Source organism: Gavialis gangeticus, unplaced genomic scaffold (genome assembly GCF_001723915.1).
Source record: "Gavialis gangeticus isolate Ggan-Ray unplaced genomic scaffold, GavGan_comp1, whole genome shotgun sequence".
Taxonomy (NCBI): domain Eukaryota; kingdom Metazoa; phylum Chordata; order Crocodylia; family Gavialidae; genus Gavialis; species Gavialis gangeticus.
The window spans coordinates 25,497,323-25,522,869 of record NW_017729011.1 but is presented as its reverse complement, the minus strand read 5'-3'; the positions used below and the strand labels follow the sequence as shown (position 1 = coordinate 25,522,869).

The window sequence follows — 25,547 nt, the reverse complement described above, 5'->3', positions numbered from 1 at the left end:
TTGAAGAGAAAGAAATCCAGAGTTTTAATCAAAAGTATATTGCACCACAAAGTCTCTGCAATTATTTCAGTGTTCCATAATACAATCCATATTTACAACATGAAAGAAGAGATTAAGATCCAATGGCAAAATGTTTATAGAAAGGAATATATCACAGCTTTTATACAAAGAAAAGTGCATTAACTCTTCAATATATACACCATTCCTGCTCTGGTCTCTAAAGAAAATTCAACACAAGGAACCTTGCTCAGGGCAAAGTATTTTTATAAGAACTCAAGATTTTTAAACCGGAGCTGTGCTATTCATTCAGTAAGTGCACCGTGTTTTTTAGGATCCAGCCGCCACCACCTTGTTCAGATTGAAGGACTCCAAATTCTCAACAGCCAGCTGGCATATAAGAGCTTCAAGAAAGGCAGTGTCAAAAAGTAGCTAGAACTTAGCCCCTTCTTGCAGACATTGGACCTGGGGTGGCAGTGTTTGTCTACCAGTATGAAGAGTGCTATTCATCTCTACATTTTCTCACTCTGTTCCAGGAGGTAAAATGAAGTTGGGGTATAGCTCTGATTGCTCTGTTTGGGAACAGAAGAAAGATGCAGGTCTTCACCACTTAAGACTGTCATTGGTAATTGGGTCTCCGTGCTCTTCCTGCAAGTTAACTTCTCCATACCTGTGCTGTAGAGTTAATGCCTTGGGCACTGAGACAGTGGAGATAAGTGTAAGTTTTAGAGCAAAGCCTACCAGAAGAATCCTGTTGTTTTTATTTCATTAAGAAATGTAGCAAAGTTGTGAGCACAATTCATGCTACTGCAGTGGCAATTACTCTCAGCATTCACAGACATTACTCCTAGTAGCACCCTCACAGGTTCAGATTAACATAATGAACATCCACCATGACTGTCTTACCAGTGAGAAAGAAGTACTTAAACTGGACATGCTGAATTTTCTTCAAGGCTTATCTGATAAAAAATACTGTCACTCAGCAATAACCATAAGCCTCTTTGTAAAAGACAACTGAAACTGCAGCCTGCCACTTACTGACCATAGTAATTCTCTGTATACAATACGCAGGAGTTTTTGTAAATACCATTTTTTTCAGAACAAAAAAGCCAAACTGACTGCTACTTCCTAGTTTTCATCTAGTGTTTTTGGTTAGAGGCTAACGGCAAAATTCTGCTCTCAACTTTTACATGGCGGGTCACAACTCAAACTTCTTCCTACCATAGAAGGAGGAGGATATTGGAGCCAAGACAAATTCTGCCATTATTGGAAGAAAAAAAAAGTAATGTTCTTTTTATCATTTAGCATGACAGGTAAGAATTACTAGCCCCCACCACCTTAACTTAAAGTGTAGTTATTGTTAAGTGTAAATATTTGAAATACATAAAGCCAACACTGCTAGAAAAGGAGGCTGATTGAAAAGGGTGGGGCGAGGGGGGAAAAAAAATCACGATACTTTGTACCGACTTCTTTTTACCCTTCATATCATTAAGATATTTTTTCTTAACCATTGGAGTTCATATTTTTAAATGTGTTTTACAGTAACAAATTCAACTTTAAAAGTATTTAAAATGGTTTACTCTCTCTCTTCCCAATACTAACAACCTACAGCATAAACTAACGCATTAGTTTTAAAAGCCAACCGAGTACTAGGTACTGCAATTAAGACCATCTTAAATATTTTCTTTAAGAAAAGTAAAACCAGACAACTCTAAAGTTGTGCTCTCTCTCTTGCTGAAATTAAATATTTGTCAGTGCAGTCTTCAGGACTGCAGGCCAGGATATATGCACCTTAAATTACACAGCGATATGAACAAATGCTCACTACTGTAAGGTCAGGATAACAAAGCAAGGCAGGCTTTTTGTTTGATTTTGGTTAAAAGCCCCTGCTCCTGTTTTTGAATGGCTTTCCAAACTGTCTGGAATTGAATACATTGTACTGCAAACACCCTTACTTTGCCAGCTTTCCACAGTGAGAAGAGGAAACTTTACAGTACCTAGACATGTGCAGCTCTAGCATTTCACAACAGAAGCTGGAATTCCCTCCTGACAGGTGCAAATAGGAGTAGCTTGAACTGCCAGCACCAGTATCAATGAAATTAGTATAATCCTTTGGTGCCACCACAAGCCAGGACTGATGAGCAGAAGGAGCTGGCTGTTACAGGGCTAACAGTCTGATCCAAAGTCCCTGAATCCACCCTAGAGGAAACATTTATGTTTGCAGTGAAGGATGCTTCTTGTACAATACTGTAAACAGTGTCAAAATTCTTGTACAAAATACTGCAATGACAGTTAAGACACACCTGAACTGGTGTGCACAGTGTTCTTTTCACAGAAAAAAAGTGGTTAGATGCCGACTGCCCATTTTCAGATTCTCTTAAGACCATGGTGTCCGTGAGCTTGAGATGGATGGCCGGATACTGCCTTTAGGAGATGGCTTTGATCCAAACCACGACATCTGGCATTGGAGAGCACAAACACACATTAGGCTAGACTCTTACTTTAAAGTCTGGATTTAAGGGATAGCAGCACAGATATAGCCCCAGGAGTTGCTGAACACAAGCATTTATAGAATGTATCAAACATGGGGCTGTGTTTTTTGCATCCAGTGCACCTCAAAACTTAAGATTATCAAAATGAAACTGTCCTCACTGATTAGCTACTGTCAAAGCTGGAAAAAACACATTTCTGCTCTCATTAGTTTTAAGTGACTGAACAACTCTGCTCCCTGCTCTAAACACCTAGCCAGACTTCCTCTGGAAGTCAAGTAGGCTAGAACTGAGATGCTCCTGGCTTCTCACCCACTGAGCCCTGGTGCTGTTTTTCATACTATGCTGATACAATGGAAAGTTCTCCTGCACTTGCCTTTGCTGAAACATATACTACTTCCATAAATATTAAGATTTCTCATTGGGATAACAGGCAGAATCAGAATATAAAGTCACAGTCATGTAATGCAAAGTAGGTGGCTGTGCTTTTGGGTTCAACATCTCTCATGTGAAGAAAAGAACAGCAGTTACTAGTATAAACTCTTCAGACTAAACATAAATCTGATATAGGGATCCAATATAGGGTCACTTTCAAATGAGATTCAAGCAAAACACAGTAAACAGCCTAGGATGCACTGTGCTGATCTCTGCTCACTGCAGTAAATGCCATTTGCTACCATAGTTAGTCTGGGAAAGAGGCTGTTTTCCAACTTATGACCACCTCCCAAAATATTAAAATTCCTCACCTGAGGACAGCAGAAATAAAATGGAGGCCTTACCTTGTATTCCAAGGTTTCTTTGAGCATGTTCTCTTCCTCCCGCGTAAAGTTAAGTAGCACAGACACAGCTTTAATTAGGTGGAATGCCTGGGGTGGGAGATAGGGGCAAGGAACAAAACAAAAACACCAGTTGTTGATTTTCTGCAAATACTTGCAAGTCCTCAGGGTTGCTGCAGGGGCCCAGGGTCACACAGATATACTATCTACTTTTAATACCAAGCCTCCACTTACAGGTATGGAAAGTGTCAGCTCTTAAGGAGCTGCCTCCTGTGTGCCACTGGGACTAGGGATTATTGGCAGTTGCAAGAGCTCAAACCCTGTTCATCTGTAGATACCTTTTCTAGCTCTTAGGTTTCAATTGTAGGTTTGCATAGTGTGGGGGAAGACTGCGTTTACTTGAATGGACAAGAGTTTGGTTTCCACAGCAATTCTGAATGAGGCAGGGTGTGACGGTCTTTTCAGACTGGGACATTCACAGGATGGAGTTGCACTATTCTAGTAAATCTTCCATTGCAAACAGGCATTTAACTCCTCAGTACTAATATGCACAATGGCTGTACCATACAAATCCAAGGGAACAGCAGGATGCAGATGCTACTTCACACAATAAATCCACTGCAGATCTGTTCCCTGCTTTTAATTACAGTTTAATTTTGATTTGCCTTTAAGCAAGCCATGATGGTTGCAGCAGCAGAGTGGACTTCTCTGGGATTTTAGATTAAATAGAAGAAGGTTATCTGGTCTAAAACCCTGCTCAAGGCAGGGTCATCCCTATCCAAACCATCCTATAATAAATCCACTGTCTAACCTATTACACAAGCGACAGTCAACCCTGACAACCACAAGGCATAATACCCAAACCTGGCACAGGTAAGGTAGAGAAACAACAGTGAACAATGTCCTTCTGCTGCAAGGGATGTTACAATACACTTGAGATCCAAGGATGAGGGCTACATCCCCTGTTACAGAGGTCATTTAGTTTCTGATAAACTGTAACCTTGAGATGTTCTACCTTTAATCACTCTTAACTGCAGGGAGGGTGAACTCAAAATGGGAATTCCACCCTAGAATTGGTTATACTGACTCGAGATGAACACTCTTCATCTTGTACATGTGGAAGCGTGTTGGGGATGTGGGGACTCATCAAAAGCAAATGGAAATGAAGGAAGTGTCTTCACCTCAGCTTCCCGACAGGACATGAATTTTAATACAACATGTTTGAGATATTCAAAGTTGATCTCTCGGGAATCATTTAAATCCGAATTGTTTGTGACAGTCACGGCAGCACTAGGCACTTCAGAATTCAGCTTCTCACGCACTTCCGGGATCTCATTGTCAGGCCTTATTTTCTGAAAAGGAGGAGGGGTGGGAGGAAAAGAAAGGCTAAAGACAAGTCCCCAAAGCACATCTAAAGCTGCTGGGGCTCAACATTTAAAATCACCTCTATAGCCCTTCCTCTCTTCCAGCGAGAACTGCAGGCAAGGGAGACACCACTATGAGTGTGAAATTCACCTGTAGCAGTGCAGCTAGGTAGCAATCAAACCAAAGTACTCCTTACAGAGAGAAGTGCCAGGGACATCCTAAGGTTACCTGGGAGCCAGCTCTTCCACAAGCTCTCCCAGTGGTCAACTCAAACCCCTTTCTGCATTTGCCTGGGAACTGTGGGAGGAGGGCTCAAATCTAGACAGCAGTTGGCAAATCTCATTCTTTAGTCAAGCTGTCCAGATGTACCCAGCATCACTGCAAGCTGCAGTGAACCAGCAGTTGCTACCTTGGCCTCGCAGCCTATCATCCTGCATTGCTCTCAAGTACAAAAGTCATGAGGACTACCATGATCATTGTATCCTGTGCTCAGGTGGATTGGGTACTTGTCCAAGCTCATGCCATCTAGGGGTGCAGAACACCTGCTGAGACGATTTAATTATTATATCCCTGGATGAGGGTGGGAAGACAGTCCTTTCCCCAAAGACTTTTCAGTTGAGATGGCAGCCAGGCTTTCAGAGCAGCTCTGCAAACATCTTGTCAATGTCAGCTAGTGGAGACAGTGACAACACACACACGCAACACCACACAAAGACCAAAAAACCTCCCAAAACTTACCAGCTCCTTCTGCAGGGTCTTTTTGAGCTCTGCCATTCTCTGCTGAAGCTGCTTTATCATCTACGTGCAGAACAGAGAATGAAATTAGGACACATTCAGACCAACGCATTTCAGTGAAAACAATTAAAAAAAATAAAGTCAACAATGCCGCACCTTTCCAGTCATGCACATTCACACAAGGGAACAGGCTGACTACTTTAATTAGACAACACTGGAAGTCAAGTGCAGGGTTGACAAAACCAGGAAGTATGGCAAGAAACTGCTTCAAATCCCAAATCTCCTTCAGTGTAGGACTTGCTGCCATTATTATTTACATGCCTCCCTCTGAGAAAAGAGCTAGGCTAGCTAGCATAATTGCTTAGGTACAGGCACCCTTCATTCCAGATGGGAAAACCCCATTCTAAAGACTCACTCCTTTCCAGGTCACAAATAGAGGAAGTGGTACAAAAATGCAGTAAAAAATAAGGAAGCAGTTTCCTCTGCTGCACAAGTAGCTGCATGCTCCTCTCCCAGTTTTATTTTAAACTATGCCTTCTAAACTAATCTTTTGATGATGTTTCCTGGAAGAAACAGACTCAAAGAAAGGGACAGCATGGAACCACGTCCTGGAAAGTTCTAGCATGGCAGGGTGGGGACATGAAATTCAGCAAGTCCTTTGCTAGCAGCAGATTCTGCAGATTGTGGACAAGGCCATGGAGGGGAGGGGGCGCTGATCTTCGCCCACTGACCATTAGGTCTGTGCAAAGTCCGAAACAGAAGTGGCTTTCATCTTTGTCTTACATGACCTCTCTCAGTTCACCTTGTTTTTCTCAGCAATTTGCTGCTCCAGGTCTCTGTTTTCTCTCTGAAGCTGAATGATGTCTGCAGCTGCCACTTCTCCATTCTGTTCCGTCGCCCTGTCTTCCGGAGGCTGCAAATGCTTATTTAGGGCTCTTGCTTCTTCCTCTAATGCTGAAATCTAAATGTCAGAAAGCAGGTCTTAGCCACCAGAACATTTACAGCCAAGTGTTACTGCCCTACAGTGAAGCATCACTGGGCTTTTAATGGTCAAGTTTTTCCTACCTCACTGGATCCTGCTAATCACCCATTACTCCATTTGTGAAAACCACGCAGAACGAGACACATACAAATGTCTCAAGCCACTATCAGATTGAGCTCAATTAGGATGCTGCCTTTCACAGGCCATTCTAAAATCTGACAGGTCTGGGGCCCGCCAAGGAGGTACACGTATTTATAAACAGGGACTGACTGCTTCCACTGCTGGTATTTCATGCATTAAGTGGGTCGATGGGGTTGCCCACTCAAAGCCCACTGTCCTGCAAAGTAAGTTTTTGTTTGCTTTCAAGCACAGCAGGACAGAGCTGGAGCCCTGTGCCTGTCTGATTTTCCCCCCAATGAGACTGGAGGCAGCTCTGCAGTTGTACTCACACTTCTTTCGCTGGCCAGCAGGCGCTCTTGTTGCTCCTGTATCTGCAGCTTCAAAGCACTGATCTGCTTTCCTGCCATTCCCTCCCTCTCCACAGCTTGGTTCTTACTTGCCTCAAGGTCAGACTGCAGCTGGTGCACCTGCAGTATAACAGCTTCATGACCTGGAGCAGGACAGACATTGTTAGTGCCACTTCACTGAAGGAAACAGCAGTTTCTGGGTTTCTTCCTGAAATGGAGCAAGTTGCAATGATGGTAAACTGGAGACAGCACTGCAGGACTTACTGCTCCTCTCCAGAAGAGCAAATGATGGGAAACTAACATTAGTGGAAGCTGCCCTGGTGCATGTGCCCATGTGGGCAGCATAGTGCTCTGGCAATCTGAAGGGCAGGGTGGTTACAACACCCAAAACGTGTAACATGTCCGTCGCACTTGCTTTTGCAAAGGAATGGATCTCATCACCAGTCAGGGTCAACAAGAAAAGGACCAAAAGCACGTCCCCCTTCTTTGGATCTCTTGAGCATATTTTAATATCCCTTGCAGCAGCAGGACACACACTGCCATTGTCCCCCTGCTTTACCTATGGCAGTTTAGGGTGCTGTGCCCAGTTGTGTCAGGGTTGACTGTAGTTTAGAAACAGGTTAGACAAGGATTTGTATGGGATGGTTTGCATAGGGATGATCCTGCCTCAGGCAGGAGGTTAGACTAGATGACCTTCCCAGGTCTCTTCCAGTCCTACTTCTCCCTGATTCTAAGAGCCCTTGGAGGAATAGCATGGTGTAGTGAGGTCTGCATTGACGGAGAGGAAGGTGCAGACTGCTAGAAAGCCCATAAACTGATAGCAGGAAGGGGCCAGCACAATTTTGTTGCTTTTTAGGCAATGATGCTGGGCAGAAGCAGCACTAGACACAGGGATTGGCTGAATTAAACTGCACTTGAGTTAAAGTTTGGTGTTAGAAATTATTGTGCAGGTACTGTCCAAGAATTTAAATAGATGCTGTTAAGAAAGCCCAGTTTTTAAAATAATGCAGGAGAGTACCCATATTCCAGAGAGCAGCAATTGAATGTGCATGGTCTCACACACACACATAAGACACAGGTGGACAATGTTTACTTATGAAGCTTAAAGCATATGAGGGGCATTATTTTATGAAACCTAATAAGTACACCTTGGTTAAATGGGAAGTTTTAAAATGATCTGGATACCACACTGTAGGGACTGTACAATCTGTAATAAAAGGTTGGGTTTTCAAACTTTAATGCCTTAGCATTATGAAAGCAATGTCATTAACTGAGCTGCATTAAAATGCAAACTATATGACATTTTGCAAGTCAAGCACGCCCTGAGCTACATGGCCCTCACTCAGGCAAGGCAGTAGGGAGGCGGAAGGTTCATTTGGTCTAACCTCGACTAAGCTGATATAACTTCTCCTCTTCCTTCAGAAGCAGATCAGTTTTTTCACTGATTAGCTGGTCCTTTTCCTTGATCAAAAGGGTCAAATCTGCAACCTTAAACAGAGGGTGAAATAGAGTCAAGTCAAGCAGTTAACATCCAGAGCTAATAAATGCTGAAACTCTTCTCTGGCCCATCTGTAGGGTTACAAAGTCTCATCACCTCAGACAATGCTGGCCTCCTTAGATGGGCAAGGGAAAAAAAAAAAAAATATCGCTGTTGTTGGAAAAGAAATACTGCTTCGTCTGATGAACTCTACATTCAAACTTCTACTTCTCTCATGATCAGCGGGTGGTAACTAAGAAATAACAGACAGCGTTAAACTGGTTGGCTGCAGCGTAAGGAATTAGGAAGAGGGATGAATACTGTATTTAAAAAGGCACTTGGGCGCTTTTATTCATCTGTCTCATTAGCATTAGGAGTAGCACTTTTTTGGCTCCTCCGAGGTATGTGAAGGAATACAGCAGAGAAGTATGCTGTAAGGCTAGCTGCCAAAGCTGATAGTGACTCTGTACGCTTGTACCTGATAAGGTCTCTCACACACACGGGACATACATAAACTAATTTCTAAGCCATCCAGTGCATGAGGTAGGGGAGGTGGACTACACAAATGAATCTACAGTGCAGCTGTTACAATGTATGTAGATATATTCTACGTTTATAAAATGATGCGTTTATAAAATGGTACAGCTAATGGCCAAACAGATCAAATCACATTAGCAGCAGTCAAAGCCTTCCAACTCTCCCCAGTCAGAATGGATTCCTACACACCACGGTACAGACTGTTAGACTGGTGCAAAAACACAGTAACTACTTTATTTAAAACTGAAGATGAAACACCATCCAGGAGAAGACAAAATCTAATATTTTAAATATGCAGACCTTGTTCTGAATCTTACTACTAAGCACGAAGCACTTCAAAATCCTGTCTGTTGGCATGCCAACAACAAGGAATGTAAACAGCTGCAGTAAACATTGCTCTCAGCCAGTACCCACAGGTCTTCCACAGCTGGGAAAAAAGAAATCTGCAGCAACAGGTTCATCTCTCAGGTCAGAACTGCAGTATTCTCATAAAGACCAAAGAAACTTCAATAGCTGGTTTCAGAAACCACCTTTGCTTGACCACCACAGTTCTCAGTTTGCTCTACTTCTTTGCAAACAAGCAAATATAGACCTGTATTTACCAGCATACGTTTCTAGATAAAAATATCTGAACTCTGCTGTGGGCCCCAAATGCAAAGTTTACAGCTCAGAGCAAACATCCTGCTAGTGGCATAAAGCGACAACAGTGCAGAAGGGTTTGCAAGAACTGCACCGTGTCATCTATGAGGAACTGTTAACTGCTGGGCTGGGGACTGCCTGCATTTAAAGGACTTTCTCTAATGCAGAACTCCAAGACTAGGTCATTACACAGTCTGCGTAAACATCTAGTCCTTTCTTTCCTTTGATCTTCCCCTAGACTGTTCCTTATGTCCGGTGGCCACATCTCACCTTAAGACAAGACCTGTAAATGCCTATGTGCAAACCTGAGTACATACAGAGTTCCTGTGAATTGTTCCACTGAAGTCAATAGGATTAAGTTGCACATTGGTGTAAGCATTTAAAGGAGAAGCTGGAACCGTAAACTCCCATGAAAAGAGATGGTCTTTCATCTCTTTGGAAGATTGGGATCCCATTCCCATGAAAACCCCTGTGTACCATGGTAATCACTATATATGAATTCAGGCCAATTTGTGCAGATTAGAACATCTCACTGACTGGGCAGCATTAAACTAACCTGTTGTTGTAATTCCTCCCTTTGTTTCCGTGTTTCTTCCAATATTTTGGCAATTTCAATGCTGACAGTTTCTCTGCTGCTTAATTCCTCCTGCAAAACAGTGACAATTCAGCAGTTATGTCAGAAGAGAAAATTCAGCATGAAGCTTTTACAAGGACAAAGCTAGATGCTAGTCACAGTCAACTTTGAGTTCCAAATCGCTTACCAAGTTGCAGTTATAGGTTCTAAATCAGATTCCTTGTTAAATCAATGTCCATATTACCCAAGGCTGGTCAGGAAGCTAGTGTTTCTTAGAACTTTTCACAAACCCAAGCCATTCCCCCCATTTATCTTAACCTTAATACACATCTTTTAGGTATCAGTTGAAGCAGTTAATCTTCATTTCTCAGTTGTAAGAACTACAGACAAAGAAGCAGTTTCCTCCAGCAATCAACCCTTACATTCTAACTGACACCCAGGAGCAAGTTAGGAAGCTTTCAACATTTTGAAGACAACAATGTTAAGGGAGGGAAGGTTTAAGCTTTGAAGTCAGTGGTTTTCAAACTTTCTAAAGTCACAGAACCTTTTCATATCACTTCTGCTACCATGGGACCCCTATCCCTGGCTCCACAGGCTGTGCAAGCTAACACAGAGCCAGGCAACCCAGCCCAGCAGTGGTGCTGGACTGCCTCCCAACTAAGCTCTGCTATTACCCCCAATCTCTTTGTGGAACCCTGATGACCTAATGCAGAACCTCTGGGTTCAGCAGAACAGTTTGAAAACCACTGCTTTAAGTGATTGAACAGCATTCCGCTTAATTTAGAAAGTAATGGCTGTTAACAGAATTGAGTGCCACTTTCCTACTCTGTATTGTTGTACTTTCAAAGTTATTCACATTTGCCAGGATTCCTTTAAGCATGGGAATGTACCATTTCTGCCAGGACCAAAGCACTTCTTATAGGAAAGGATGAACCCCTTATAATGTTTAGTATTCAGTCTCTACTTTTTTAATGTCAAAGAGGAAAGCAATTGTGCAGCAACAAGTAAATGTGATCCAAATCTAATGTGGTTTTAATCACTGAAAAGGTAAAAGATTGCTACTAGGTGTTACTGAAACAGAGCCCCAAGTTTAGCAGAAGTCACTAACAGGCTGGTTTCCTACCTTCAGTCTTTCGAGTTCAGATTCTTGCATTTTTAATAAACTTTCATATTCTTTTCTGCTTTCTATAAAAGCTTCTTTTTCCTGTTCCAACTGATTCTGTAAAATAGACAGAGTTTGTAAGCAAAAAAGTAGTTTGAAGTTTAGATTAATCAGCTAAACATGCACAACCCATGCCACAAAGTTGCTTAATGCCACTAAATATTGTTGCTCCAGGCTACAAACAGCTTTGAACAAGCAGTTATTCTGAATTTAGGGTTTTCAGACAGCATAAGGATTGTCAGCTTTGCCAAACCTAATACATGAGGGCTTGAATGCACCCTGGGAAGCTTCTATACACTTACTATCTTGTGGTGGGCAGCAGTTTTATCAAACTCCCGAGCAGTTTCAAGGGCAGCTATTTGAGACTCCAGCCTGCTAACTCGATCTTCACACTGATGCTTGACAGTTGAGATCTGCTGTTCTAGTCTGCTGCTGTCAACTTCTAGATCTGTTTGCTTCAGAAAAGTAAAAAGATAACTGTAAGTTAACTCTTAACTGAATGTATACTGGAAGATAAGCATATTTAGAGCTTCCAGTCAGTCAGACATTACTTCTGCTCTTTCCCAAACTTATCACAAGAATTAAGATACTATGTTATTCCAGTACCAGCATGGTGGTCCTATGCTCAAATACTGTTACTAAACTAGGAACCAAATTTAGCAGCAGCAGTAGAATCCTGACAACAGCTGAATAAAATCCACAGAAATGGAACTGGATGTCATCAATGAGGACAAAAGCAGATGTGGCTCAGTAGCCTGAGAGATCAGAGAATACTCACCAGCTTTTGGATCTGTAGATCCTTGTCACCAATTTCTTCTTTGCTCTTCAGTAATTCTTCATTTGCATGCTGCAGTTCTTGCTGAAGTTCCTTCAGCTGAAACATGAGAGTACATTACTTCCTTATGTGCACAAATCTGCATTACTTTAGAAGAGTTTACACACAGGGAAAGAACAAACATAACAGGTTCAACATCAAAAAGCATGAGAAAGTGTATTTCAAGCCAAGAGTCTACCTGGCTTGTACTGCTTTCTTTAAGACTCTTCACATACTCTTCTCTCTCCCTGAGCAAGGCCTGCATTTCATCTTCTTTGCTCTTCAGTTTTGTAACCTAAAAATAGGAATCCAAGAGTTCTAAAATCTGGTAACTAGGGCTACAAATATCCCCTGTAACCTTCCCCCATCCCCACAACCTAGCAGGGTCATCATTCAGAAGATAAAGTTAGTTAAGTTTTCCTTTCAAAAATAAAGTGTGACAGTTAGACTGGATGGGAAACATGGACATAATAAGACTTCTTAAAAAATGCAATATGAAAGTATTTGGACGATTCTTCCAGATGGCCAAAACAGACATTAACTCCACTCAGAACACTCATAAAGAAGAAAATACCTGAGTTTCCAATAGGCTCAATGTCCCAGAGTGACTGGTTCTAGCTGTCAAAAGTTGCTGTCTGGTGTCACCCAGTTTCTGCTCCAGAATAATTTTCTGAAAATTAAAATCCCACCAGAGGTGACATGAAGAGATGCTTAAATTTAATTCCTAAAAACTCCTTATGCCAAATCAGGAAAGGCCAGAACCACAAAAAGCACCTTAAACTTGCCATGCATATTTGCTCTTAGGGGGCCAACGCTGATCAAAGCCATTGGTCAGCCAAATATGGCCACAGGCTGGATCACAAGGCTCCACAGACCAGATCTGCCCCGTGGGCCATGTCTGATACCCTTGTTTTACAACGTGCTTTGCAAGCCAATTTATCAACCAGACCAAAAATGAGTAAGAATAAGCGATGTGCGTTACTAGTGTGCCCAAAAACTGTTTGGCCTGTAGCATTACAGTCAGCACTTTCTGTTCATTACAGCACTGAAAACAATCTCTTCCCATATTTGGGCAAGCATATGTAGTGTGGGGCACTGCAGTGTGGATTCTTGGTGTTCGGCTTAGCCAGCACCTTCATGTGTGTGTGTGAACCAGGACATATGTGCATATAACAAAGTAAAAGTACCCTCAGATTCTGTCCAGCAGGAGCAGAGTGCATTCAAACACCCTAGGGACAGGAACGCATGCAGTACACTACTGCATATTCCTTTCAAATGTAACACACCTAGGTAGAATTCTGGGTATTACTTTCTTTAAGTAAGCCTGCAAAATTAAGAGTACCTCCTTCAGCAGCTCCTGAACATGTTCATCACCTGAAAGATTCCTTTCTAGTCTCTTTTCCAAGGAAAACACTTTTTCCTGTAGATGTTCAACAAGTTTGTTTTTCTCATCGATTTCGACAGTCATCTGTTGGAAAAAGAAATGAGTACCTCCTCTACAACCAGGATTTTCCTTTATCCACATCTGAAAAAAATGCCGTCAAAAAGAGAAAGTCCTCCTTTCTGAAAGCAACCCCTTACTTCCTTAGAATATTAAATATGCACAAACTCAACTGAAAGTCAGAAGAAGTTAAGTCAATTTCTTTTTGGAAGGTGGCACCTGTTTTTTCCCCCAAAACAACACCAAATTTACCCATCCCTTCAATAGCTGAGCTGTAGGATTTGTATTTGAATTGTTTATTAGGCCCATGGATCTTATTCCCATTAATAAAAGTGGTAAATAGAGAACCATGCCTCTAATAGACTGAACTCAGTTTGTATAGACAGTATCTAAAAAAGGACAATCCTGCACAGAAGGATCACATTACCTCCTTCAATTCTACCAATCCATATTTTAATTAGCTTGTCCCATTATGTTCTTCTAATAGAAAGATATAATTTGATTATATAGTTTTTCCAGATAGGACATAATATTGAATCCTCAAGCAATTTACTGCATTTTATGTCCAATGGACTCAAAACTGCTTGCAAAGGTACTTAGGTGACTTTGTTTCTAAGATTAAGGCTCTAGAATTGTAGGTTTCTTTGGTATAAATGACTAACAACAGAGCCTTCTTGTATTTAAATAACTCATCCCTTTATTCCTCTCTCAGGAACACACAGTAAAACTTCACTGTCCAACCCTCCTGAATTTATTCACAAGATTTCCAGTGAGAGTATTAAGACCAAAAAGTCTTCAGTAATTTACTTCACTTTCCAGGAGAGTTGAACTCCTGATTACATTTCCTGCAGAGATTAAAGGTCTTAAAGGTTTCTTCAGCAGGAAAGCAGCTGTGCTGCACACATGCTTTTCAGACTTCACACCACCAAACTCAAACACTGGGATATGAGGAACAACTCTGAGCGTCTTCAGATCACCTATGCACTTCAAGTTAGTACCTTTTGCTTATGTTGCTCATATTCCAATTTAAGAGATTCATGACCCATCTGTAAAGTCTCCAATCTTTTTTCACAGCCAGAGGCAGCAACTCGAGCCTAAAACATTTAGGAAAATTACTGCAGATTTTAAACTGTGTTTTCAAAAAGCGCAAAAAAAAAATAAAAATAAAATAAAAAAATAGACAACCGACTTTTCAAAAAAGAGCTGTTCCAAATGCAGCAGTCAGATGTCTCCCTACGCAGCATCACAGACAGGAAAGTAGGTATTGGACATTGCCTGTATCAAGCTTACATTTTGCAAGTCTACAGATATCTGCTGAATGAAGGTTTGTAGCTCCTGTTCTCTTTGCTCCAGGGCAATGATCTTATTTTCTGCATTTGCTTCAGCTGTCAATAGTCCATCCCTTTACAGAAAGAAAAACAGTGATTCAGTGTGCCAGGAAACCATTCTTGAGAAGTAGGATAAATCTGCCAAGGGAAGGAGGAGGACTAAGTGAAACCTACAATTTATTTTCCAGTCTTAACACCCACTCTTGTCTGGTCAGTAAACGTTTCACAAAAACCTGATAGTTAGGTGTTGCATACTGCACTTATAGGGAGGAGCAAAAGTGGCAATGAATGATTAAGCTTAGAGAACTCTAGTAATGCCGACCCAGGTTACATATTTAAAATAATCACCAACTTAGCTGGTGAGAGAGGTAGCTGTAATTAACAGGTATGTATTCCCTACTATACATCAAAATGCCAGCACTGACCAAACAGCTAGCTTGCTGTCGAGGACAATGAGACACAGGTGGAGACCAATTCAGAACATCCATGTGCTGAACTTACTGTTCTACCCAACACATACACACCTCTGTGCTTCCAGTTCTGAATACTGCTGCTGCAAATCTTGCAGCTCACTCCTTAGGCCTGAAGACAAGCTGCTTGTGACCTTCAGTTCATCTTTAGCACAGGTCAGCTCTTGAGCACGTGCCTCTAGTTCCTGTTCTGCTCTGCTCAAAGATTCTTCCTTTTTCAAGAGCTAAAGTTCAGAACATTATTGTCAACTATAAAAACTGACACTTTTGATAGTCTTAGAAGGAGACAACTGGTCTCCTTCCAACATAAATGAAATTAGAAACAGAGAAAAATAATTAAAATAGTCAACATGAAGAGTTCACATAACGCTGTATGCATCCACATACAGCAAGAATTCCAACATTTCAGATATCAATGTAGGAATGTTAACACTCTTTAATAAATTATAGTAAAATATTCTAGCATAAAAACAGAACTCCCCTTTTAAAATAATCTTACCATGTGTTTAACTTTGGCTATTTCTTGCTGCTGAAAGCCCTCCAGTTCATCAATTTCATCTCTCTTTTGGAAAAGGCTCAAACTCTGCTCCCTCATTTCTTGTAACTGAGCTGCAAGCAGTTTTTTCTCCTATTAAACAATCACCAAAAACAAAACAAAAAAAGAAAGTGGTTGAAGAATATTTGTATCCAAGTTTCAGGTCAACACTAAGCCCTTTAGGAAAGGAACCTTGTTTACATTCTTTATTATCACTACGCGCTATGATATTGGAATATAAATAACTCAAACTTTTTTCCATATAACAACATGTCTTAACAAGCAGCACAGCATCATTGCTGAAATTTGGGAGCTCTTAGATCCGCACTGTAAATATGACACAAATATAGAAAGGTCTTATACTAATCACTCAAGCATGTCAAAATGATAGGCAATCAGTACTTGAAACACTAACAGCAATTCTAAGCATGGTTTCATGCCTCTATACTCTAAAATGCCTTGAGCAGAGATTGAATGGAACAGCTGAAACAGCTATAATGAGACTGAATTCCTTAAAAAAAGTACATGAAATAAAAGGGAACTGATTTCCATTACAAAGCTGAAAATACATTATATCAGCATATGCTTATTCACTGGAGGATACAATTCTATGGCAGCTGTAGTTACACCAATAGTTATAGTTCCTTTAGCAATATTGTTCTCTGTGTTGTAACAAAGATATTCTCTTTTAGTGAAATGCTCCATGTCAAATCCCCATGGGGCTTGTGCTCTAGACAAGTATTTCCATTTTTCTCAGCCAAAACCAGCAATTTCCTTCCCACAGCTAAATGTAAATTTCCTAAGGTGAAGTGAAGGTTATTATGGTGCTTAACAGCTCTACTGGCCATTAAGACAGAATGCCTCATTACTAAGTCCTCCCAAATCAATACTACATGGAAAAAGTATTAAGAGTGGTATAAAGCTCACTCCCTGCAACCAATCCAGCAGACGTAGTAGCAAATGCATAAAACATCCATAGCAGGAACTGGGCATCAGCAAAGCCAAAAGGCCAACCCTATGAGCACATTAAGAAACAGGAAGCTTCTATGTGCCACTATGGAGACTGTACTAGAGAGAGTTTTGTTTAGATAGTGCCAATGGCATGTCTGGTGCTTTACAGACAAATATGAGATGTCCTTTTGGTCTCACCCAAGCTTACAGTGTGAAAATACAGGATCTTGTTTTTAGAGCGTAGTATTACTCACTGTTAGAGGGACAGACCCTTCTTCCTCAGCTCAGGAACATTCTGCTGTCATCACAGTGGTACATTAAATCTCCTCTACACAGGCAGTGTGACACACCACCTAATTTCCCATGTCATGATCAGGCCAGTCTTCATTCAGACTCTGAAAACAACTTGTTGGAGGCCTTTATGAAATCCACTTGCCCTCTGTGTCCCAGCTGACCCGACTGTAAAACAGGCATACTACTGCCCTACCTCCTGGGGCAAGGGTAGGCAACTTTTACCAGCTGCAGGATAGAATGAGCCACTGAGGGTCAGGGGCAAGTGAGTGCTAGGACCTGGCTATTGCCAGCCGTCATCCCCAAGGAGGTACAGGGAGAGTGTTCCACCAAAGGTCCCCCTCCCTCCACTGAATGCTGCCAAAGTCTCATGTCCATGGGCCAGATCTAATGGCTCCACAAGCTGGATCTATCTTGTGGGCTGTAGGCTGCCAACCCATGTCCTAGGGTGTTGTAAGGATTAACGTCTTTGTTCCTGAAAGCAGAATATAAGCACTCTCTTAATACTCAACTGATTAAATAGGAACAGTCTGATGCATTTGAATTAACAGGGCTGGCATGCCCAGGCTTTCAAGTCTTGATCAGTGTCTGAGACCTATGCTTTGTTACTCCCCAGTCCAAAACAAATTCTAGGGTTAGCTTCTGAAATGATGGGCTTGGGAATGAAAGTGAATCTCAGGTCTCAGCCAGGGAACAGAGATAAAACACTCATAGCAATTCCATTTTTTCAGACTTTTTTTTTGCAAAGTACAAGGAAATGCACAGACCCACTTAAAGTGATATCAAAGGTGACTTACTTGTTCAACTTGAACCAACTTTTCCATCCATTCCTATAGGTTAGTGGGGGGAAAAAGGGTACATCAAAATCCATGAAATGTAGCAACAATGACAACAAAAAGTATCAATCACTGAAAGTATTACATTATGATAAAGTATAAACTAAAAATTGTAAGCAAAAATAATCAAGGATGATTTTAATATGCTAGTAAAATGTTATGAAATAATTTATGACATGACTGCATATCTGCTCTGTGCAAACAAAATTCCTGCCCAGTAAATTAATATATTAAAATGGAGTTTATCAAAACAGCAAAATGTGAGGTTAAGTTTGTTAGATATTTCCGTTGGCTTCTTTAAAGCAGTGAGAACAAGGTGTTGCAGAACAAAGACTCATCCCCTGTCAACACTATTTTGGACACTTACACCATATTACACCTCCTCACTCCATTTACATAAAGAATCAGGCAAGACATTCTCTAGCCTAGAACCACTCATGTCATGGGTAACAAGTGCTCTTTCAGCAGTGATTTTTTCATATCACACTGCCACCTCTGCTCCCTGTTGGCCACACTGATACTACTTCACTCTTAAGCTTCTCACTGTTGGTCAACTACTTCATCCTTCCAGACCCGCCTTTATTACCTGGTCCTTTTTTTCCAATGCCAAAGCCATTCCTTCAGCCATCTTAGCTCTGTTGGCTTGGTAAGCCTCATTCTGCTCCTGAAATTTCTTCATGGAGGCTGTCAACAGAAAACCACTAGATGAGAAGTCAGTCACAACATGCAAAGCTAACACTGTTTATTTGCTTCTGAAGTATGCCACAACAGAATTTAGAGACTCATTGTTAAATTGCTTAGGCTCTAGTGGTAACACACAACTCTTTAGGAATGGAATCGAGCCTTCTTTACATTATACTGCACCCCCACTGCACTGAGCACATAGAATCAAAATGCAGTAGCAACTTTTCCAGTGAACTACAGCAAGTCTATAGATTTGAGGTTTTTTTAAAGCAGTTATTTGCCAGGCACAAGTTTATTATTAAACATCAAATAAAATTATGGCTGCTTCATCCAGCATGCATTAAGACAGTCTTATGCTTTTCCTTTTTTTTTGCAACTGATATGTGCTCCATTTGTAATGAGATCCATTTCCAACTGTATAGCTTTCAATACAGAACAGTTTTAAATTTAAAGAAAAAAATGGAAGAGAAAATAAGAATACATACAATCCTGATGTTTTTCTAATGCAATTTCAAGCTTCTCTTTTATCTTCTGCAAGTTTCGGACCTGATCGGCATAATCTTGGGCGAGGAAGGAAAAGCACAGACAAGGAATGGACAGACATTAGGGAAGGAAGTAAAATAAAAAAATAAATAATAAAAAAAAAGGATGAGTGGAAAATGACAATGATTTTCCCAACTAGAAAATCATTCCTGTTAAGGAAAATTAGGCTGACCTTAACAATAAACACCACAAGCAAATAATGTTACCACACACTATCCATGGGGGAAATGGTTGGTACAAACAGAAGGGCCTAGTTGTGCTAATAACAGGAAAAGGGCACTGGGTATGGTACAAGGAAAGGGGAAGTTGAGAAAAGCAATTTGGTTTGACTCCTGCCTGGGAAGAATCTCTTCCACAAGACAGAATGAAGGAGCATGGGGGAAATTCAAGAAGAGATCCCTTAATCCACAGCGTCTCCCACCATAAGTGTGTAATAGTTTGGAGGTAGCATTTTGACCAGTGACTAGTTTACCTAGCACAGCTAACAGCACCATAGTCATACTTTTAAAATGCAGGTCTTTAATAATGTAGAAAAAGTAGCAAGTATTTTTCCCTTTGTTGAGCAAAATTTATGAACAAACCAGATCAAAGGAAGAGCACACCTTGGACTACTCTTATTTAGAACTAAGGTGAAGGATCCATTTACTGACCTTGGTGTATGGCTGAAAGCATCTTGACCATTTCTGCTATGTCTGTCTCTGTGGTACCTGAACCCTTACTTATGCTTTCTGTCATAGAATCATAGAAGTAGGATCGGAAGGGACCTTACAGATCTTCAAGTCCAACCCCCCGCCGAGGCAGGAGAAAAAAAAAAAAAACTGGGCTCAAATGATCCCAGCTAGGTAGGCATCAAGCCCCCTCTTAAAAACCCCCAGGGTAGGAGCCAGCACCACTTCCCTTGGAAGTTGGTTCCAGATCCTAGCTGCCCTGACAGTGAAGTAGTTCTTACGGATGTCTAATCTAAACCTACTCTCCAACAACTTGTGGCTGTTATTCCTTGTTATGCCAGGGGGCGCTAGGGGAAACAAGGTCTCTCCCAAACCCTTCTGGTTCCCCTGAGTGAGTTTATAGACTGTCACCAGGTCCCCCCTCAGCCTTCTCTTGTGAAGGCTGAACAAGTTCAGGTCCCGCAGTCTCTCATTGTAGGATGTGCCCTGTAGTCCCCAGATCATTCGGGTGGCCCTCCTCTGGACCCTCTCCATGTTGTCCACATCCCTCCTGAAGTGGGGCGCACAGAACTGGACACAGCAGTACTCCAGCTGTGGCCTGACCAGTGTTGCATAGAGGGGGAGGATCACCTCCTTGGCCCTGCTAGAGATGCACCTTAATCCAAGGGAGCAGGTGAACACATTCCAGTTCTAATTGTAATGTAAGCCACCACTACACCCCATGTACTCCATAAGTAAGGGTGGGAGTACACACCTGAAGCTGCTTTAAACCATGTTTTGTTTCCCAAAGCCCCTCCATGAGCCATGGGAAACAAAGGACAGCAACAATGTAGTGAATCCCAGCCCTGCTCGAATTCACTCACTATTCAAGGGGCTGGAAGAAAGGTGAGAAGAGAGCACTTCCTCAAGCTTCTCACTTGCCAGAAAGGCCCTTGGGACAGGGTAGTTGTAAAGGCCCATCCTTGCCTGCTTTAAGATTGCTTTATACTACACTCTTCATTAATTTAGTTTAGTGTCAGCTTCTCAGAGCAGAGACAGTGTTGGAACACTGCACACTGAAGTCTTGGTTCCAGCTGGACTTTCTGGCTGTTACTGCAATACAGATAGTAAATAAGAAGTGTATGGGAGGAGCTGTCTTGGTTGTGCATGGGGTGAGAAAGCTATCTCAACCATTCAGGAATATCATACATGTGGGCCAAAAGAGCAGCAGGAGGACAAGAAGTCAGTCTGTATTGGTTCTGTACAGACTGTATTCTACAATGCAAGGATGCTGATCAACAGAAAGGTATAAATCAATTCAACAAAGTTATGAAAAGGGGATTTGCTTTCCAGCTAAGTGAAAACTCTTAATTGCAAGGAACAGTATTTCCCAAACTGGAAGTTAATAAGGCATCATCAGAACACATACCAGATAGTTTAGCTTCTAGTTTCCGTATCTGTTCATTTCGTCTAAACAGCTGGGATGAGAGATCTTCTCTAGAGCTGCTTCCATCAGAGGCCTTTCCAGATTAGAGACAGAAAATATATGTGTAGTATATGTAGTTTACGAGCTTCAGGAAGAATAATCCTACCACTCCCAAATTTTAATGACAGTAAACATTATTAGGACTAGAAATAAACAGTTTCAAATTTCCAGCGAAAAGGAAGATAAATTTACATAACATTACATGCATTTCGTTCTGCCAACTAAATGACTGCATACGACACGTAAGAGAAAAATAGCGTTTAAATAGTCAGCTCTAATTATGTTAGAGATTATTCTGACTTTCAGCCAGTGTCAGTTAGAAAATAAGAGGCACGGCACAGCACAATGACTAAAAACCAGAAAGTGAAGCTACACATCAGAGATCCTAGAAGGGAAGAGTTAGTTTAGAAAGATAAGCAGTGGGAAAAGGGAAACCTAATGCTTTTTATCTAAAAACCATAATTAACAACAGTCACTTAGACTCATAGAAAGACAGGGCTGGAAGAGATCTCAGAGAGTCACTGGGTGCATCTACATGAAAGGCATTGAGCGCAGTAGACACATTCTGCACATTAGCATGACAGGCAAAACCAGTGCTAATGCACCAACATGCAGTAGAATTAGTCTATGGCATATTAGCTTCGCCAAAGAAACATGCGCCAGCACTGATGTGCAGTAGTGCCAATTATGGCACATTAACCTTTGGCGCATTAATGAATATGTAGACATGCCCACTGAGTCCACACATCTCAAGACAGGATTAGCCTTGTCTGAACTTTCTGGCAAAAAAGGTTCATGCCATCAGTTTTACTTCACTGCAGTCCTTCTATTTTTGCTCCTTAGGAAGTCAAAAGAAAAGAAGTTTATGCTGCCAGAGCACAGCATTCCTGAAAAGTGGCTGATCATATGTTTATAAGTTATCTCCTGCTACACCACCTTTTCTGTTGTTTATACCTACAATTTGTAGATGCCCTGGACCCTAACTTCACATCATTTACTATGTGCAAGTTGGATCCATTTTTTTTTGTAGTTTACCTGAGTGCAAGGAAAAAAAATCTGAAACACTCATGCACAGTAAACACCCACTATTCTCAAGTCTTATGCGAAAACAACTGTTAGAGATCAGTTTCCTAATTAGCTTGGCCACATGTTTGAGACTTGGAAAGATTTTAAAACATTTCTCAACAAAAAATATCCCCTTCATCCGGGGAATGAAAGCAAAGAGGAACCTGCTGTCTACAGCAACACAGCACACAAAGCCTGCTGGCTCAGGTGATGCTGCCTTGTAACCTAATTCAGGCTGTGGGTGACTGGATAACCTTCAGGAGACCTGACCGTTTCAGCCAGAGCATTATCAAGTTCTATTTACCCTAACCACACCTGGAAGTACCTTATATATTTATATTGTGATTTCAAAAACCGTAACATGTACTCATTCTACACACTTGTTCAAACGCTATTTCCAGGCAGGAACTGCAGTGTGAAATTGAAGAGGTAAACATAGAACCTGGTCACTACAAACTTAAGACTTGACTTGTTTTCTTGAAAGCCTTGTTGTTACAATGACATAGTTATCTTCTGTTTTGCTGTAATATTGTTCGTACCTTCCATCTTAATTTGGCAATGCCCTGTACTGGAGGTAACTGTGTCATTTGTATTCTTAATATGTAAAAAATTGATTACGTTTCATACACCCTTTCTCTAATCTCCAAAAAAAGGTCCAGTTTTGATGTTACAGATGCATCCACATAGGTCCCATACAAAGACAGGTATTCAAGCCATGCAAGACTAAAACCAAACGTTATGCTAGGAACATTACATTAAGAAGTAAAATTCCTCTGGAGCAACATATGTTACTTACAAAATCATCTCCTGAATCTGCTCCCACAGATGTGATCGACTCTTTGCTGACAGATCTAGGAATCCTGGCCGCCCCTCCTGGTCGAGGAGCAATAGCTGCCTCCTCTGCTATCTTCTTCTTCAGTTTTGCAAACATTTTAGTGAAGCTGAAGTCCTACAGCACCCAATGAAATGCTGTTTTGAGATGCAGCTACTCCGAATTAAACCATTAATACATGGATGCTCAGTGAAAAGGTTCCAGAAGTCAAGATTTAATTTTATGTCCCGTCCACAAACGCAGCTTACTCCAGGTCTAATCCGGAAGAGTTCACAACCAAGCCATGCCTGCAAATTAGAGAGAGATCAAATTTCAGAGCCAAACGCAAGAGATTTACACCCATAAAGCCCAAAGGGCATTTTGTTACTTCCATCAAGCCACGTTACCTACTCGATGGAGCCAAACCACGATTCATCATTTGTAACTGGAGTCTCAAACCAGTCACCTGTGCCAGATAAGCGTGGGCGAGGCACGCCAGCTCCTCATCAGAAAAGTATGTTATTGACTTTCCACGCAGCTTCTCTTAACACAGCCCCAAGGATAAGCTGCCAACAAGAGTTTTGTGAGGGGAGTAGTGTGCGTGTCAGTTCTCCCTATTCCATTTCTTTATTTTGATGAGCATCGGTCTCTAATTTTCATCTTCGACTTCGGCTAAATGATTTGTTGTGGTCAATGCTATAAAACTGTAGTATCAAATGCCGTGACGACAAGTGTCGCTGCCAAAGAAACGATGGCAATTCCGACAAAAACCACTCTTGGAAGTGGGAAGCGAAAAATTTCTCAATGTGCCCCCAGTTATTTTGGTAGCACGCAGCTCCCCGGGGGACAGACACGCAGACACTGGACCCCTCCATGCAGGACGGGGACGTGAGGGGCCTGGCCCCAGGCCTGCGACGCTGAAGCCTGCAAATGGGGATAAAAACCCGGTGAGACCCAGTCCTGGCTCCCCCGCAGGGAGCCACCTCGTGACACGCGGAGGCAGGACCTTGTCCGGGGGCTAGGCTGAGGGCCCCGCTCCACTGCCCGGGCTCGTTCCCGAGCACAAAGACACCATCCCCTCCCCGCTTTATTCCTTGTCCCCCTGGCAACAGCCACCGCCCTCACCGTGGCGCCCGCCGGCGACCCGGCCCGCCGCTTCCGGAGCCGGACGTGACGCCACCAGCTAGGACGAGGCCGACCCGGAAGCACAACGTGGCCGCCGGAAGCGGTACCCCAGCGAAGGAGGGGCACGAAGCGCATGCGCGGACGATTGTGCCAAGGAGGGGGCGCGGCCAGGCAGCCCCACGTGCGCTGGGGTAGGCGCGTCCTGCTTCTCCAGGGAGAAGGCAGGGGCCTGCGCTATCCCGGGATAGGACAGGAGGGTGCGAGGGTGACGCTGGACTCCAGGCCAGCGCGTGGGCAGGGTTTCTGACAAAGGCAGCAGCTGCTCATGCCCGGTCTTGCCCCATTGCTGGACGTGGGGTCAGGAAGGAATTTTACCTGGTGGTCAGGCTAGCACCGACAAAGCAGGCACGTCCTCTCCTCTCTGGCACCTCCCGAGCACATCAAACGTTTCACAGCAGCGGGGGTTGTACCTGGGCTGTTTCAGGGCTGGCCCTAACCTTATGTTCAATTTAGATAGTGGATTGTAGAGGACGGGCTTGGACAGGGACAATCCTGCCTCAGAGGGAGCTGGTCTAGATGTCCCTTGGAGGGCTCTTCCACCCCCGCTTCTCTGTAACTCTCTTCTTCCCACCACCCCTTGCTCCCTTCACTAAACACTTTTCAATTCTGTAATGACTGAGGTAAAAGTTTTCAAGGCCAGACCCCGCTGCCTCCAGTCAGGGGCAGGGAAGGCAGCAAAGATGGTTTGGCAACACACTGCCAAGACCCAAAACAAGGGCACTGTATTAGAAAAGGGGGGGGGGGGTTACTTCCTCACTCGGCTATTACATCTTTGCAAATCCAACATATGAAAAGGACTGCTGAGAGATTCCAAAACACAAAACCAGGACACAATGAACATGCAGGCTCCCAAGCTCCATCCTCGCCTTTGCTGCTTAACTGGAGCAGCAGCTTAGCCTCAAGGCAGATGGGCTGCTGGAGGGCCAAAGCGCACCAAGTCCATCTCCCCAGATGCTTGCCAGGCAGGAGTCCACAAGGGAAATATTCCTCAGCTGCCTTCGGTTCTGCTTTTCCCTTAATGCACAGGCCTCTGCCATGCTCAAATCTTCCTTCCTATCTGCAGTCAAGTCCAACTGCTGTTTTACTCTTGGGTTGAACTCCAAGCACAGCAACATCCCTGTTTTAAGTTCTGCTGCTTGGCAGCGCTGAGGCCAGAAAAATGACTGCCAAGAAAGTCCTGTTCAGTGCATAGGAGTAAATTTAGTTGGGCTTCTGGCCTACTTGACTAGAAAAACAGAATGAGACCAGAAGTGCTGATAC

General features: G+C 42.5%; 1 protein-coding gene across 2 annotated transcripts; it reads right to left on the bottom strand.

Annotated features, from left to right (window-relative positions):
• On the bottom strand, positions 1–23,399 carry GOLGA1 (golgin A1). 2 transcript variants are annotated; one of them, XM_019510901.1, is made up of 23 exons: positions 23,088–23,399; positions 21,170–21,260; positions 19,036–19,110; positions 18,453–18,550; positions 17,828–17,860; positions 15,753–15,881; positions 15,308–15,477; positions 14,746–14,857; positions 14,454–14,549; positions 13,357–13,482; positions 12,589–12,684; positions 12,214–12,309; positions 11,979–12,074; positions 11,503–11,655; positions 11,162–11,257; positions 10,021–10,110; positions 8,197–8,299; positions 6,794–6,954; positions 6,165–6,323; positions 5,366–5,425; positions 4,444–4,614; positions 3,266–3,352; positions 1–2,455 (listed from the first exon to the last, which is right to left on the bottom strand). In XM_019510901.1, exons 1-23 carry the CDS (start codon positions 23,220–23,222, stop codon positions 2,375–2,377), a joined length of 2,514 nt encoding a protein of 837 aa, XP_019366446.1. In that variant the 5' UTR covers positions 23,223–23,399; the 3' UTR covers positions 1–2,374. The 2 variants fall into 2 exon arrangements, with proteins under 2 accessions (XP_019366446.1, XP_019366447.1); XM_019510902.1 differs by lacking the exons at positions 19,036–19,110; positions 21,170–21,260; positions 23,088–23,399 and having other exon boundaries at positions 15,753–15,878; positions 17,824–17,860; positions 18,453–18,513.
• Between the last annotated feature and the right edge of the window lie 2,148 nt (positions 23,400–25,547).